This window comes from Xiphophorus couchianus, chromosome 4, assembly GCF_001444195.1.
Source record: "Xiphophorus couchianus chromosome 4, X_couchianus-1.0, whole genome shotgun sequence".
NCBI lineage: Eukaryota > Metazoa > Chordata > Actinopteri > Cyprinodontiformes > Poeciliidae > Xiphophorus > Xiphophorus couchianus.
The window spans coordinates 19,744,565-19,756,919 of NC_040231.1; the positions used below are offsets into that span (position 1 = coordinate 19,744,565).

General features: G+C 37.9%; 1 protein-coding gene across 2 annotated transcripts; it reads left to right on the plus strand.

Annotated features, from left to right (window-relative positions):
- The first annotated feature begins 430 nt into the window (after positions 1–430).
- ctdspl2b (CTD (carboxy-terminal domain, RNA polymerase II, polypeptide A) small phosphatase like 2b) lies at positions 431–11,787 on the plus strand. Of its 2 annotated transcripts, none has more exons than XM_028016011.1 (13): positions 431–450; positions 4,035–4,225; positions 5,175–5,313; positions 5,412–5,558; positions 5,812–6,060; positions 6,178–6,274; positions 6,505–6,616; positions 6,715–6,801; positions 6,893–6,955; positions 7,033–7,112; positions 7,366–7,492; positions 8,054–8,149; positions 9,025–11,787. In XM_028016011.1, the coding sequence occupies exons 2-13, from the start codon at positions 4,058–4,060 to the stop codon at positions 9,088–9,090; spliced, it is 1,431 nt and encodes a 476-aa protein (XP_027871812.1). In that variant the 5' UTR covers positions 431–450; positions 4,035–4,057; the 3' UTR covers positions 9,091–11,787. The 2 variants fall into 2 exon arrangements, with proteins under 2 accessions (XP_027871812.1, XP_027871811.1); XM_028016010.1 differs by lacking the exon at positions 431–450 and adding an exon at positions 465–672.
- The last annotated feature ends 568 nt before the right edge of the window (positions 11,788–12,355 follow it).

The window sequence follows — 12,355 nt, forward strand, 5'->3', positions numbered from 1 at the left end:
CTGTTTCTGGTCATTTTTCAGTCAATTTCAGCGAATCTCTTGTTTTTATATTTGTACTTGGATGTAAAACATAAGCCCATTTGAAAAATGCAGAATTTCCGGTCTGGAAAATTGTTTCAACGTTGTTTATTATATGAAGTAAAATTATTTTTTTTTAAGAGAACAAACTAGGAAAAAAAGACCCAGTGTTTCTTCTGTGTGCAGCAGTACACATATTTCCCCCTCCCAAAGAAAATTCAGCCGAAAAAAGGGGGAGAAGACTCCGTGCAAAATTGTATTGTATGTTATTAATGTATTGGCCAGGTTGAAAAATCGCTGTTGGGTTTAAATTCTACAATGATGAAATAAGTTTAGTTTTATCGCCAGCATATTAAACGCATAACGAAACCTCTCGATCTGTGATTGCACAGCTGCAGTGCTTGCTTGCGGATTGCCTGGTGTTTTTCAGAGGTAAGTCAGGGGGTGTGTCTGTGTCCCATACGGGTATCTGGCTCGGAGAGACCGAGCAGAGGCGGGAAATGGCGCCTGGTAGCACAGCAGTGTGTCATTTCGAAGACGATCCTTGAACAGCAGAAATACAACAGTGTGGGGGGGGAAGAACAAACAGTGCCTGTGTTGTGATGTTTAATCTGCCTTGAGTCGTTATTGTCACGTATAGCGGGTCACACTACAGTAAGTCGCCAATTTTTTTACTGTTCGTGCATCCTTTATGTTCTTGGGTTTGTGTTTATGTAACCGACGCTACTGTGAGTAGATTTATGCTCCTCTTCATGCCTGTGCACATCTGTTAGCCTGAAGCAGTTCTGCGGGAAGAGCTTCGTAGCGTGAAGCTAAGAACGGCTAATTCGCGGCCTACCGTCGACATGACTATTTCCTCACATTTTATTCAGATTCAGCCTTTATTCAATTTGATGCGAGGTCCTTCAGTAAATACGTATTTCAGATGTATCCAGAAATACTGCAAATGTCGGTGTTATTAGTTTTAAAAAAATGATGTTTTTTTTTTAACAAACTGTTGCCTGGCTGTGTGTTTAGCCAGCTAGCGAAGCTAACGTTCATGTTGGCATTCCAGAGCAGCGCTTTACGGTGGCGGTCTATAACAGCGTTTTTAAAAGTACTGTACTATATCAAAAATACGTTTAAATAAATCTCTACATTTGATGAGATGAATTACCCTCCAAATAGTTCCACCGAAGGGAGACTAGATCAGATTTAGCGGCGTTATTGTGCTGTGGGCTTTGATTAACGATGTCAAATAGTCACTGCTAGATGCACATCGGCAACCGGAACAATGTTGGTTTATTTAATACGCCGTATTATTTTTGACTGCATGTCATTCGGGTTATTGATGCCGCACTGGCTTGGCGACGTTAAGACGGTCTGTTTAGGTTTTGGCATGTTAAAATGCTAATGCTCTTCAGGTCCAGTTCAACTTGGGCTGTTCGTGACAACAACAGTTACTTTTTTAGCGCGGCTACTTGTACCTAAACTCAGCAGATAAACACCGGTAACACAGGAGAGTTTTTCTTTCTTTCTTTTTTTTTTAAAATGGGATTTATTTGCTGCAACTTTCGTAGCCATTTATCAGACAGTGGTTTTGAATAATTGCATAGGCTTTGGCTAAATGACATTGACTGAGTTACTTTCGATTCCGAGCCAAGCTTCTCCTTTTAGTCTCGATATTTATTTCAGTCGTCCGGACAGGTTTGTGGAAGGGCCTGACTTGTTTGTTCGCTCCGACCAAAGCTAACCAGTGCTAGCCTCCTCACAGTTGCATGGATGTTCCTATTTCCCGCTCACTTACTCGCAACCTGCAGTGTGCATGATCCGTGGCTGATTGCCTGGAAAGGTGGATGTTATGTATTGCAGCTTCAGTGTTGCCCTCTTCCCTGTCTCAGATCATGCAGTGTTTAGGTATCACAGATTTTTTTCCATTAAATTTTTAACGCAACTGCGTTGTAAAATGTTAGAGATGTGCTGCATAATTTAAAGGAGTGAACGTCAGGACTAAAGGACTATCATAAAAAAATGATTGGCTCTGGGAGGGAAACCACCCAGTGGCGTAAAATGTTTGAATGAACACCAATTTGAGTTATTTGTCTTGTTTGACTGAGAGATACGACTGCGCAGCCAAAAAGTCCGAAAGCCATGCATGTGTCTGTAAGTAAAAGCAACTCTAATTTTGTCCTGATTAAGAATGGACAACAAAAGACTCAGGCAGCTGAAGGTCAAATATAAGATTACTTACATTCTTATATCTGAAAAGCACCTTAGATTGTCAGAATTATATGTAGGTAAAATAGGGAATTAAATTAACATATTTAAATATGGTTCTTTCTGTGAGATAAAATAAAGGCGCAATGGATTTCAAAACAAGAAAGCCACATCCCTATGCTTGGACGTAGTTTTCTTGTTTGATTGCTACGGCAGCAATCAAACTTAAATGCAGAGATCTCCTTTATAAATTGTTAAAATTAAGTAAAGAGGGGAAAAAAAGTTTATTTCAATCACAACACCTGCTTTCTTAAAACTTATTATTCTAAAATGTTTTGTTAACAATGCTGGTTAATTGAATTTTAAAATACTTTAAGGTAGATTATGTGTGATAAAATGTGTATTCAAAACTTTGACAGTTTGTAACACTGGAGATTGAGGCTGTGATATGAAATGACAAGTCAAGAAACATGTAAGCAGACTGTTGTATTTGCTGATTTGTGGCGACTATGGGATCCTTGGATTAGCAGCACATAGTAAAATGTCTGTATAGTTGTAAAAATTGTTGGAATTTCAAGATTTCCCCCAGAAAACTTGCCAAGCCTGGTGGGTGGGCGCTAGGGCAGTCATTCGTCCAGTGACATGTCGTGTTTTTGAGTTAAAAAATGTTTAAAGTTGACAGGAAATTTGAAAATATCACTTGATAATTATGTGTTATTGAAAGATTGGAAGATTAACACCTGAACACCAGCTATATAGTCTTAAAAAATGCAAACATTTTAAAAAGACTTGAATAAATAAGCAATGCTAAGCCTGGTGGGGGCACAAGTAAAGCCTGGTGGCCTGCCAGGCTTATAATACACTGTGGGAAACCCTGAATTTAATGCATTGATATATCGCAGGATCTTATGCACATGTTCTATGATCAATTGTAATCTGTCATTTCTAAACAGCTTTACTTAAACCAACTTTAGTTTCACTCCCTTCAGTTGAGCTTCTTTCTCTGAACAGTTGCAACATTCTTGCTCATCCTTCCTTTCTTCCCTCTGTTTTCCTGCAAGTGAAATGTTGCTCTGTACTCTCTAAAGGTTGTCCCTTTTTTTCTTCTTTTTTTTTTCTGTGCGTCGAATTGAACATCTCTTATTCCCTATTCACGGTTATGCTGTTGTGCAAATGTAAACCAGATGTGGTGAAGGACATTTACAGTGTGCAGCATGCTCGGCTCATACCGAGAAGGCACTGTTGCATCTGGAGTGGTTCCTGACTGGTTGCGGATATGTCTGGACACATTTCGTTTTGTTACATAAGGAAAGAGGGCTTTGTGTGGTTAATGTGTTGCTCTCCAGTACATAATGCTGAGCTGCTCGGTCTCAAAGAACGAATATGAAAATCTCCACAGATGTCTTGGTTCATGTCACCCCATGAATCTTAACATTTAGTCGATGCTTGTGGTCACATTAATCTTTATTTTGTTCCTGTGTCTGAAGCTTTGGTCTTACACCCATGTCATCATTCCTAGGTAGTGTTTATAAAAGTTGTTTATTATATGATCTGGAGAAATGCTCCTTTCCTAACTGCACAATGGAAGTAAAGCCAGCTGTGATTCTCTGATGTAAGTGAAATGGGATCTTGAATGCATCCAGATGTTGGCAGAAACGGAACCAATATTGCTTCTTTACACACAGGCGCATCTTTGAGACCTCCAGTTATTTAAAAAAAGAAAAGAAAAAATAGGTTCTTTGCAATTTTCCTGTACATTCAGAGTGTTTTTGCTCTGTATGTGGCTCATTCCTAAACGTCTTCTTTTGTCCTTGCAACAGCTTTACATGTGACTGCTAAAACAATGAGGCTGAGAATGCGTAAGGCGTCTCAGCACCAAAACCCCGCTCTGACCAGCCGCACGTCCCGAACCAAGAGGAGACATTCAGAGGTAGAAGAAGACCCTCCTGCCAGCGGAGGAAGAGGAATACTATCCACCATCAAGAAGTTCATCCGAGGAAATGCTGTCAAGGTACCTCTCCTACCACCACACCGTCACTAAGGCATGGTCATTGGGGTAGAGGTGGCACTCCTACTTGGTGTTTATCTCAACAGTTTTGAAAAGGGGGGAAAAACTGCCAGGAAGTCACCTGGTTAAAGTTGGATTGACTGTGTTGTCCCCACCTCAAATGCAGCGTTTCTGCCTACAGAGTGTCGTGTTTCCTAAGAAATGTCTGCTGGAATGCAGCAGCTTGTCCGAGAACTCGGGTTCTGGTCTAATTTTAGCTTTTAGCTCACAATGTTGGCGTGCAGGGACAGGAGCTTGTTGCGAATGGAAAAGTCAACTCAGCTAAAAGGCTTTTCTATAGAAGGTCTGGGATTTTTTTCTTCTTTTTCCTAGTTTTAAATAATTATTTCCTGAATACATTTTCCTTCCTGATGTTAACACAAAGCGTATAACAGGTCTGTTTGTGATTTAAATCTGAAAATAATATAACATTTTGTCTGGAATTGCAGTTAATCTAGACCAGTGCCCTTTTGACATTTGAATAAAGGCACAATCTGCTTTGTGTGTCGTCGTTAAAGAACACACGGTTTAGATTCTACACGGCAACTTAAAGGTTATTCAGTCATTCTGAAACTTGCAGAGCAGTGGCAGGAAAATTTCCATTACAGGTGGTTTTTCTTTTATGTGGCTCAAATTTGAAATCTGTGTCAAAACCGGCAATTGATGAACCACTGGACTAGCTAAAATTATTTATTATTAATATTGCATATATTGTTCAGCATGTTTTCATGCTTTTGTAACCCTTTGTAAACGGAAGAGAAATAAGCATTCCTTCAAATGTTTTGATACAGAAGAATTTAATACTTTTTCTTTTTGGGGTCATTACACAGAAAAGGTGAATTGCTTAAGTGTGGATGGGTTTTTATTTTTAATTTGAATTTTTCTAGTTTTTACAGCTGTTTCTTTTTGTCAGTTGCAACAGGAAAGCCCAGCAAAGAAGACACGCCTCCACTGCGATGTGGACAACAACCTCATAACCTCCACTCCCACAAACACCAACTCCCCCCGGAGGGGTGCAAGCAGAGTAGGCAAGAAAGGCACCATCAATGGCCGTAAGTCATCATTGATTATACAAAGAGATCAAATATATCGGCTAAAATCTTTTTTTTTTTTTTAACATCTCTTGAGCCTTTGTGTTTCTTCCCTGCAGAGGCGACCAATCATGACAGGAATAAGGAGAAGCCCAATGGCAGTCTGGAGGATACGACTGCGGCTGAGATGACCTCCAGCCCTCCCAGGACCACGCTGCTTGGGACGATATTCAGCCCAGTTTTTAACTTCTTCTCACCAGCTAAAAGTAATTTCTAATATCTCATGCAACAGTAAAATCTTAGTGTTTATTTTTTTTAAGAAAATGTTTATTTTTGCTTAAGACCTTGGTGTCATTTTTAAAGTCGTGTTATTCTAAGTTTTTATACATGGTCTTGCGGCAGGATTATCTTCTTTAAAAATGTTTTAATTTTTCCTTTTTTATATTTTATGGTAAATCATCATAGTGAAGTTATAGTTTTGTGCCTGATCTGTCACCAATAAGTGTGTTTGTTTCCCAGCATCCTCGGGCTCAGACTCCCCTGACCAGGCCCTGGAGGCTGAGGAGATAGTGAAGCAGCTGGACATGGAGCAGGTGGTGGAGACGCCCACCAGCACAGCCACGTCCATACAGGACCTGTGCCCCGGTAATAACTTCTACTCCAGCGTATCGCACCTGCCGCCTCTACAGCCGCCACACATCCTTGAGGTGACTCCTACGGCAGAGGAAGAAGAGCTCGACGCCGACGTTGACCTCCCGCCTCTGACAGGTACCACATCACAGATGACTGAGCAGAAAATTAAGCTGCTTAACTTTATTTATTTATTTATTTTTTTGCTTGTTTGTCATTCTGGGTTTTTTAATGTTTTTCCTGTTATGCTTCAAGCTCCAGGTTCTCATATGAATGTGACGTATGTGGATGTTCCTCCTGCTACCGTGCCACCAGAGGCGTCCTACGAGGAAGATTGGGAAGTGTTTGATCCGTAAGTAACACAAAGTAGTGAGTGGAGAAAAAAAAAAATCTGTCCAATGCTATCATTCTAGCAGAAATACAAACTACTGTGACCATATGGGGAATAGTTGACAACTGATTATATGTAGCATGCTGATTCTTGTAAGGTAACTAAACAATCAAGAAAATGTCATATTTCTGGTAGGAATGTTCCCAGTGTTTTGTTATTTGGCTGTATATTTATTTGTTTTTGTTCTGTAGGTATTTCTTCATCAAACACGTCCCTCCGCTGACAGAAGAGCAGCTGACCCGTAAACCAGCCTTGCCACTGAAGACGCGCAGCACGCCTGAGTTCTCTCTGGTCCTCGACTTGGTCCGTTAAAAATGTCCAAAACATATTTTAGTGTTAAACCTGTAGCTTTTACTAGATGACAAAAAATTTACCTGTTTTTTTTTTATGTGCCTGAATAGGATGAAACGTTAGTTCACTGCAGCTTAAATGAACTAGAGGATGCAGCACTTACCTTCCCTGTCCTCTTTCAAGATGTCATTTACCAGGTTAGTTTTGATTTTTTTTTAATTTCTATTCCCACATGTTGCCACTAGAGGGTGGCAGAGTTATCTCTAAAGCGCGATCTGTCCTGTGCAGGTGTATGTGCGCCTCAGGCCGTTTTTTAGAGAGTTTCTGGAGCGGATGTCTCAAATATATGAGGTAAATTTCTCTTAGATGCTCCTTTTAGTCATTTCTGTGATTGAACATTGAAACCAATATGATCTTATCTTTTCTAGATAATCCTTTTCACAGCTTCTAAAAAGGTGTATGCAGACAAACTACTCAATATTTTGGATCCTAAAAAGCAGCTTGTAAGGTACGATGAGTTATGTTTTTTATTAACTAGTTGTTGCATAGTATCCTTACATTTTTGTGTCCACTGTTATAAAACAAAGTTGGACCCAGGAAGCATAAGTGTAAAGTACCTGAGTTGGCATGCGCTGTTGTTAGAGGTGTCAGTGTTGTGGTTTTCATAAATTATTGATTTTTGCTGACGCTGTCACTGATTGTTTTTCCTTACTCCTCTGCTCCTTTCTGTTCTCGTCTCTCCCCCCCTATTGTAATTGTAGACACCGGTTATTTCGTGAGCATTGTGTCTGTGTCCAGGGAAACTATATCAAGGACCTCAACATCTTAGGCAGAGATCTGTCAAAGACTATCATCATTGACAATTCACCGCAAGCCTTTGCTTATCAGGTAAAAAAAAACAAAAAAACCCCACAAAATGTAGCAGAAAGTCTGACTCAGCCCGGTAGGTATTTGTGAACAGAAAAAAATAACAAATTCTCAGATTTTTTTTGTTAATGTAGTAGAATAACTTTTTATTATGTTGACTTCCTGTGGGGATTCATAATAAAGTTGAATTTTTGTCTTTAAATTTGCCTCTTTTTTTTCCTTTTGTTTTTTTCTCGTCACTTTTGAGGCAATAATAATGATTAACGGCAGATCAGTGAAGTTGTTGCCCTCTGAGCCATTAACTGAAAAAAAGCCAGAATGAAAATAATTTGTGTAATGTCAAAAAAAAAGTTTCACAACATTCACAGTTTAGCAACCAAACAGTAAAGATCACTTAACAAAATCACAACACTCCACCATGTTCAAATGAAGGCCACTGATTTACTGAAAGTAAATGTAATTAATTACATCATTTCAGTCTGTTATCTGCACAAAATGAATGAATGAATATTTGGTCACCAGAATTCAGGTCAGCTGAACTTGCATGGATCCTTCCTCACAAGTTGCCCTTTGTCTGAACAGTTGTCCAATGGGATACCAATAGAGAGCTGGTTCATGGATAAGAATGACAACGAGCTGCTAAAGCTGGTCCCGTTTCTGGAGAAGCTGGTTGAGATGGTAAGCTGGGCTGCTCTTCACTTTCTTTGGATCAACGTCTCACTAAATTGCTCATTTTTATAGTTATTAAAATAGAAAGTAACGTTTCAGAGACTTATTTCACAACCAAAGAGGTATTTAATTCAAGTGTTTAATTAAATTTGATGTTTATGGTTTTCAGCTAATAAAATAAATGGGCAAAATAAATTTTCTCTGAAATTGATGCCTAAGATTAGCTTAAAAATGGTTATTGGTGTAGCAATGTCGATCAGCTGAAAAGTCTGCACTACATGCTCTGTGTTTGGTCTAGGCTATTTTTGCAGAAATTCTTGCAACAATTCTGTCGGCTCCGGTTTAGTAGAGGTTTAATTCAACAATTGCCACAATTACAGGCCATGTTCTGGACACATCTGTGCCACATAGCTTCAATGAGCTCTGACCCCAGCTGCACTCAGCGCCTTCTAAATGTCCCCCAAACCTTTATGTAGGCTTTGCTTCACAATACCCTAAAAGCGTCAGACTTCAGCCCTTTGCATGTGGTCTATTTTCTACCACACTTTATCCATCGACTCAACTTTCCATTAAAAGGCCTGGCTGCAGCGCTTTCAGGTCAGCAGACTTCCCATAATTTTTTTTATTAAATAAATATTCTTATTGATCTTTCTTAAATTTGCAGAAAAAATGAATTAATTTATTTGTTATTTTTATTAGCCAATTTGTAAATAGCATTTGTTTCTTAAATTAAAATTGCTGTACTATAGGTTCATGTTCACCAGGTTGGGTAGGCAAAGTAGTTAAATGCCTTCCATGTTGAAAATGTATAAATTAAATTTTCTAATTTTGTCTCTTTTTTTCTCATTTTTTTTATCTGTTTCCCTCCTTGCTGAACGTGTCAGAACGAAGACGTGCGACCACATGTTCGGGAGAGGTTCCGACTTCACGACCTTTTGCCTCCTGATTGAAACCAGCTTGTGGTGCGTCACAACGAAGCAGCAGGATAAGACTGAAATCAACATACGTGTAAAAAGCCTCTCTTTGGAATACAAAATACAGCATTGCCATTACTTTTAAAAAAAAGTAGCTTTTTTTTTGTTTGGGGAAAAAAAAGATGTTTTTGTTTTGTTTTTTTAACCTAGGTGTAATTTTCTAAAACACAAAAAAAATCCATAGAGGGAAATTACACACATTACAAACATACCCATGTAGACTCCTCTTTTTATGTGACTCCAGCTGTGGAGCCAGAAATGAGCTCCACTCTAAACTCTGAAGTCTTGGTGCTGGTTTAGTGGATATGAACAGGTAAAGAGGAACTCTTCCCTGAGTCCCCGAACGCCACATCAGCCCTTCCTGGTGCTCACGCTGTTGACACTGACAAAATGACACTCTGCAGATCTTTTTTTTTTTAATTTTTCTTATTCTTCCTTGTTGTTCTTCAGCAGGAATGATGGGTTGGTGAATCAGTCCATGTATATTCACACACTTGCTGATCTGATGAGCGGATAAATTTCCAATCTGTAGCTTTTAAAAACAAATATGCATTCCTCTGTAGCTCTGTCAAGTTTCTATTGTAGGTTCCTGTTTTGTTTTTTTTTGTTTTTTTTTTCCCGGTAAATCTTGGTCTTTCATTGTTTTCTTTGTTGTTAAGATAGTATTTACGAGATGTTTTGCTTATATTTGTAAGATGCATTTTTAGAAGGGGTCCTGTGAGTTTTAGTGGAAGCCTTTTTAAAAAAACAAAACAAAAAAAACCCATCATGGGTGCGTATTCATAACAGTCCACTTATGACTTAAACTTGAAATTAGTCTGGGAAGTTAAAGCTTTGCTCTCAATCGAAGTCATGATAAATTGTTGTGATCGCCTTACCGTAGGCATGTTACTCCATAATTATCGGGACTAATCTTAGCTGTAAATTGTGAAAATTAGAGGGCATTCATTTTCAGATTGTCTCAAGATGCTTCATTAGTAGTAACTTTTACTTTGTCATCCAACTGTAATCAGTATTGTCTTTTCCTCTTAATCAAGTGTTCTGGCTAAAAATCCGTACTCTTTTCTTTAAGTTGTACTGTGTCATTTAAAGGCTCTATCAGTAGCATCATGATAAATGTAGCACATATTTGCCAGTGTTAACGTCTGCTCATGGCTGACATGTTGCTAGGTCTCAGACCAGCAGCATCCAGTTTATTTGAATCCCCCCATTAAACATTTTTCCAGTATAACTAAAGTGGTGTTCAAGAATGGCAACATAAGAATGTTTTATTTCCTCTTTCAGCTCATTTCAGTCTGAACTTTTTGGCCAAACTAACACGTTAGTGTCGGTGACGACAGAAAACTAAACGGCATTTGGTCTCCAAAGTCACAGTCGATTGCTGAAAAGTTTGCTCTCATCGTTCGGCTTTTTTTTTTTTCTCGTTTGTGTTCAGATGAAATTATCGTGCATTTTGCGCTAAGTGAAATGTGAGTGTTTTTAGTTGCCTGTACAGTGCCATGCAATCTCTGTTCTCCCAAGCTTCTTCTTTGGGCAATAATTGTGCAATTGTCCAAAAACAAAAACTTAATAGCAAAGAGAGACAATCAAACCTTCTCAGTTTTGCAGACATTGAAACACAGACGGTGGGTGCTGTGTTGTTTGACCTTGTCTCCATGTGTAAAATTTCCCAATCAAAACCTTAAAATCTTTCAGTGCAGAAGTTGTTTCCATCTGCTTAGTTGGTTGCCTGAATTTGCCTTTTTTTGGTGGGGGGATACAGTGATGTTTAATCAGAATGTTTTGAGTAAATATGTTCTGACTATGAATGTAAACTACACATGGGGTGAAGGCTTAAAAACATCTTTCCAAATATTCTGCATTGTGCTTTGGCTTCGTCACTGAAGAAAAAAAATAAAAAAGAAGAAACTGGCAGCACATACATGTTTAAGAACTTAAAAAAAAAAAGTAAGGAAAATATTAAAATGCACTTGGAATGGAGACGTTTCTCAATTTCACCAATCCTGACTGCCATCTTTATGCAAGCCTCACTTCCTGTGTGTGATGTTTCCCCAGCTCGCTTGTTTCCTCAGTTTGACAGTGTGCTATTTTTCTGTTGCTGCCTTTCTGAAGGATCAGAGGGGAGGCATTGGAGACTTTTCATTCAACTCATTTTTATGTGCATTACCAGTTTATTGTACACTGAGTGTTGTACAATACATGCAGCTTCTTGTATGAAAAAAAAAATCCTTAAAATAAGGAAAATCTTTTGTATTTTTGATTCTTTTTTTAAAAAGGCATGACATATCTACTTTAAATGTATTAATGAAGATTTAACTTTACATCAGATGGGGTGTTTTTTTTTTTTGTTGTTTTTTTTCTTCTTACGGATATCTGTGTTTTAGTTTAGGACTGTCAAAGAACGGTTAAACTTAGCATGTAGACAATACAGCTTGCTTTGTGGGAAAGTCATGAAACAAATCGTGACATTTTTCTGCAAAAGAGTGGCTCTGTTAATTTTATTTTATTTTTTACCAATATCCGTTAAGCCATTTTACTTGCAACAATTGCTGTTTGTGCTGATGATGTATTTAATGTTTTCAGACATCTTTGTTATCTATCAGGCTGTATGCTATTGTAAAGTGTATATACAGTTACATTGAATTTCTGAAACAAAGTTTTAAAATGAAAAAAGACTCGTTTGTTTTTTATTCCTGCTCACTAATTTAAAATGACTGATATCTGCATTATGTTTACTCTCACATTCAGGTAAAGAGCTCAAAATACTCAGCCTAATTTAAAACTACTTTTAGGAGTTTACCTCAGATATTAGATACCTCAATATTTTACCCCCTATGGCTATTAAAATATCCTCTGGTTTTTAATTGTGCAAATTAATTGAATATTTAAAATAAACTTTTACACTTACTCTGCTCTTCAGACAAGTAAGATGGGTTATTAGTCAGGAAAAGAAATATTCTTTAAATTATCTTTACATTTGTTACTCTATACAAATGGTTAATGTTTGTATTGAGGCCTAATTTATATATTAGGTCTTAATACAAAGTCTAGAACGTACAGGTTAATAGATTTCAGTTTGATTTGATATCCAGCTAAAGATTGCATTTGTGAGTTTTACATGTTTAATTATATATCCTCAATTTGGAACAAGCGGATATCTTGGAATTATACATAAAATCAAACAATTTACAATTCAATTAAAATTATTTCATTGCAGTCAAGAATGGACAAAAATTACATC

Bases quoted from the DNA above. Each gene is read 5' to 3' on its own strand.
- ctdspl2b (XM_028016011.1), top strand. From the start codon at position 4,058: ATGAGGCTGAGAATGCGTAAGGCGTCTCAGCACCAAAACCCCGCTCTG. The intron at 6,061-6,177 runs GTACCACATCAC...TTATGCTTCAAG, and splicing joins TGACCTCCCGCCTCTGACAG to CTCCAGGTTCTCATATGAAT. The intron at 7,493-8,053 runs GTAAAAAAAAAC...TTGTCTGAACAG, and splicing joins CGCAAGCCTTTGCTTATCAG to TTGTCCAATGGGATACCAAT.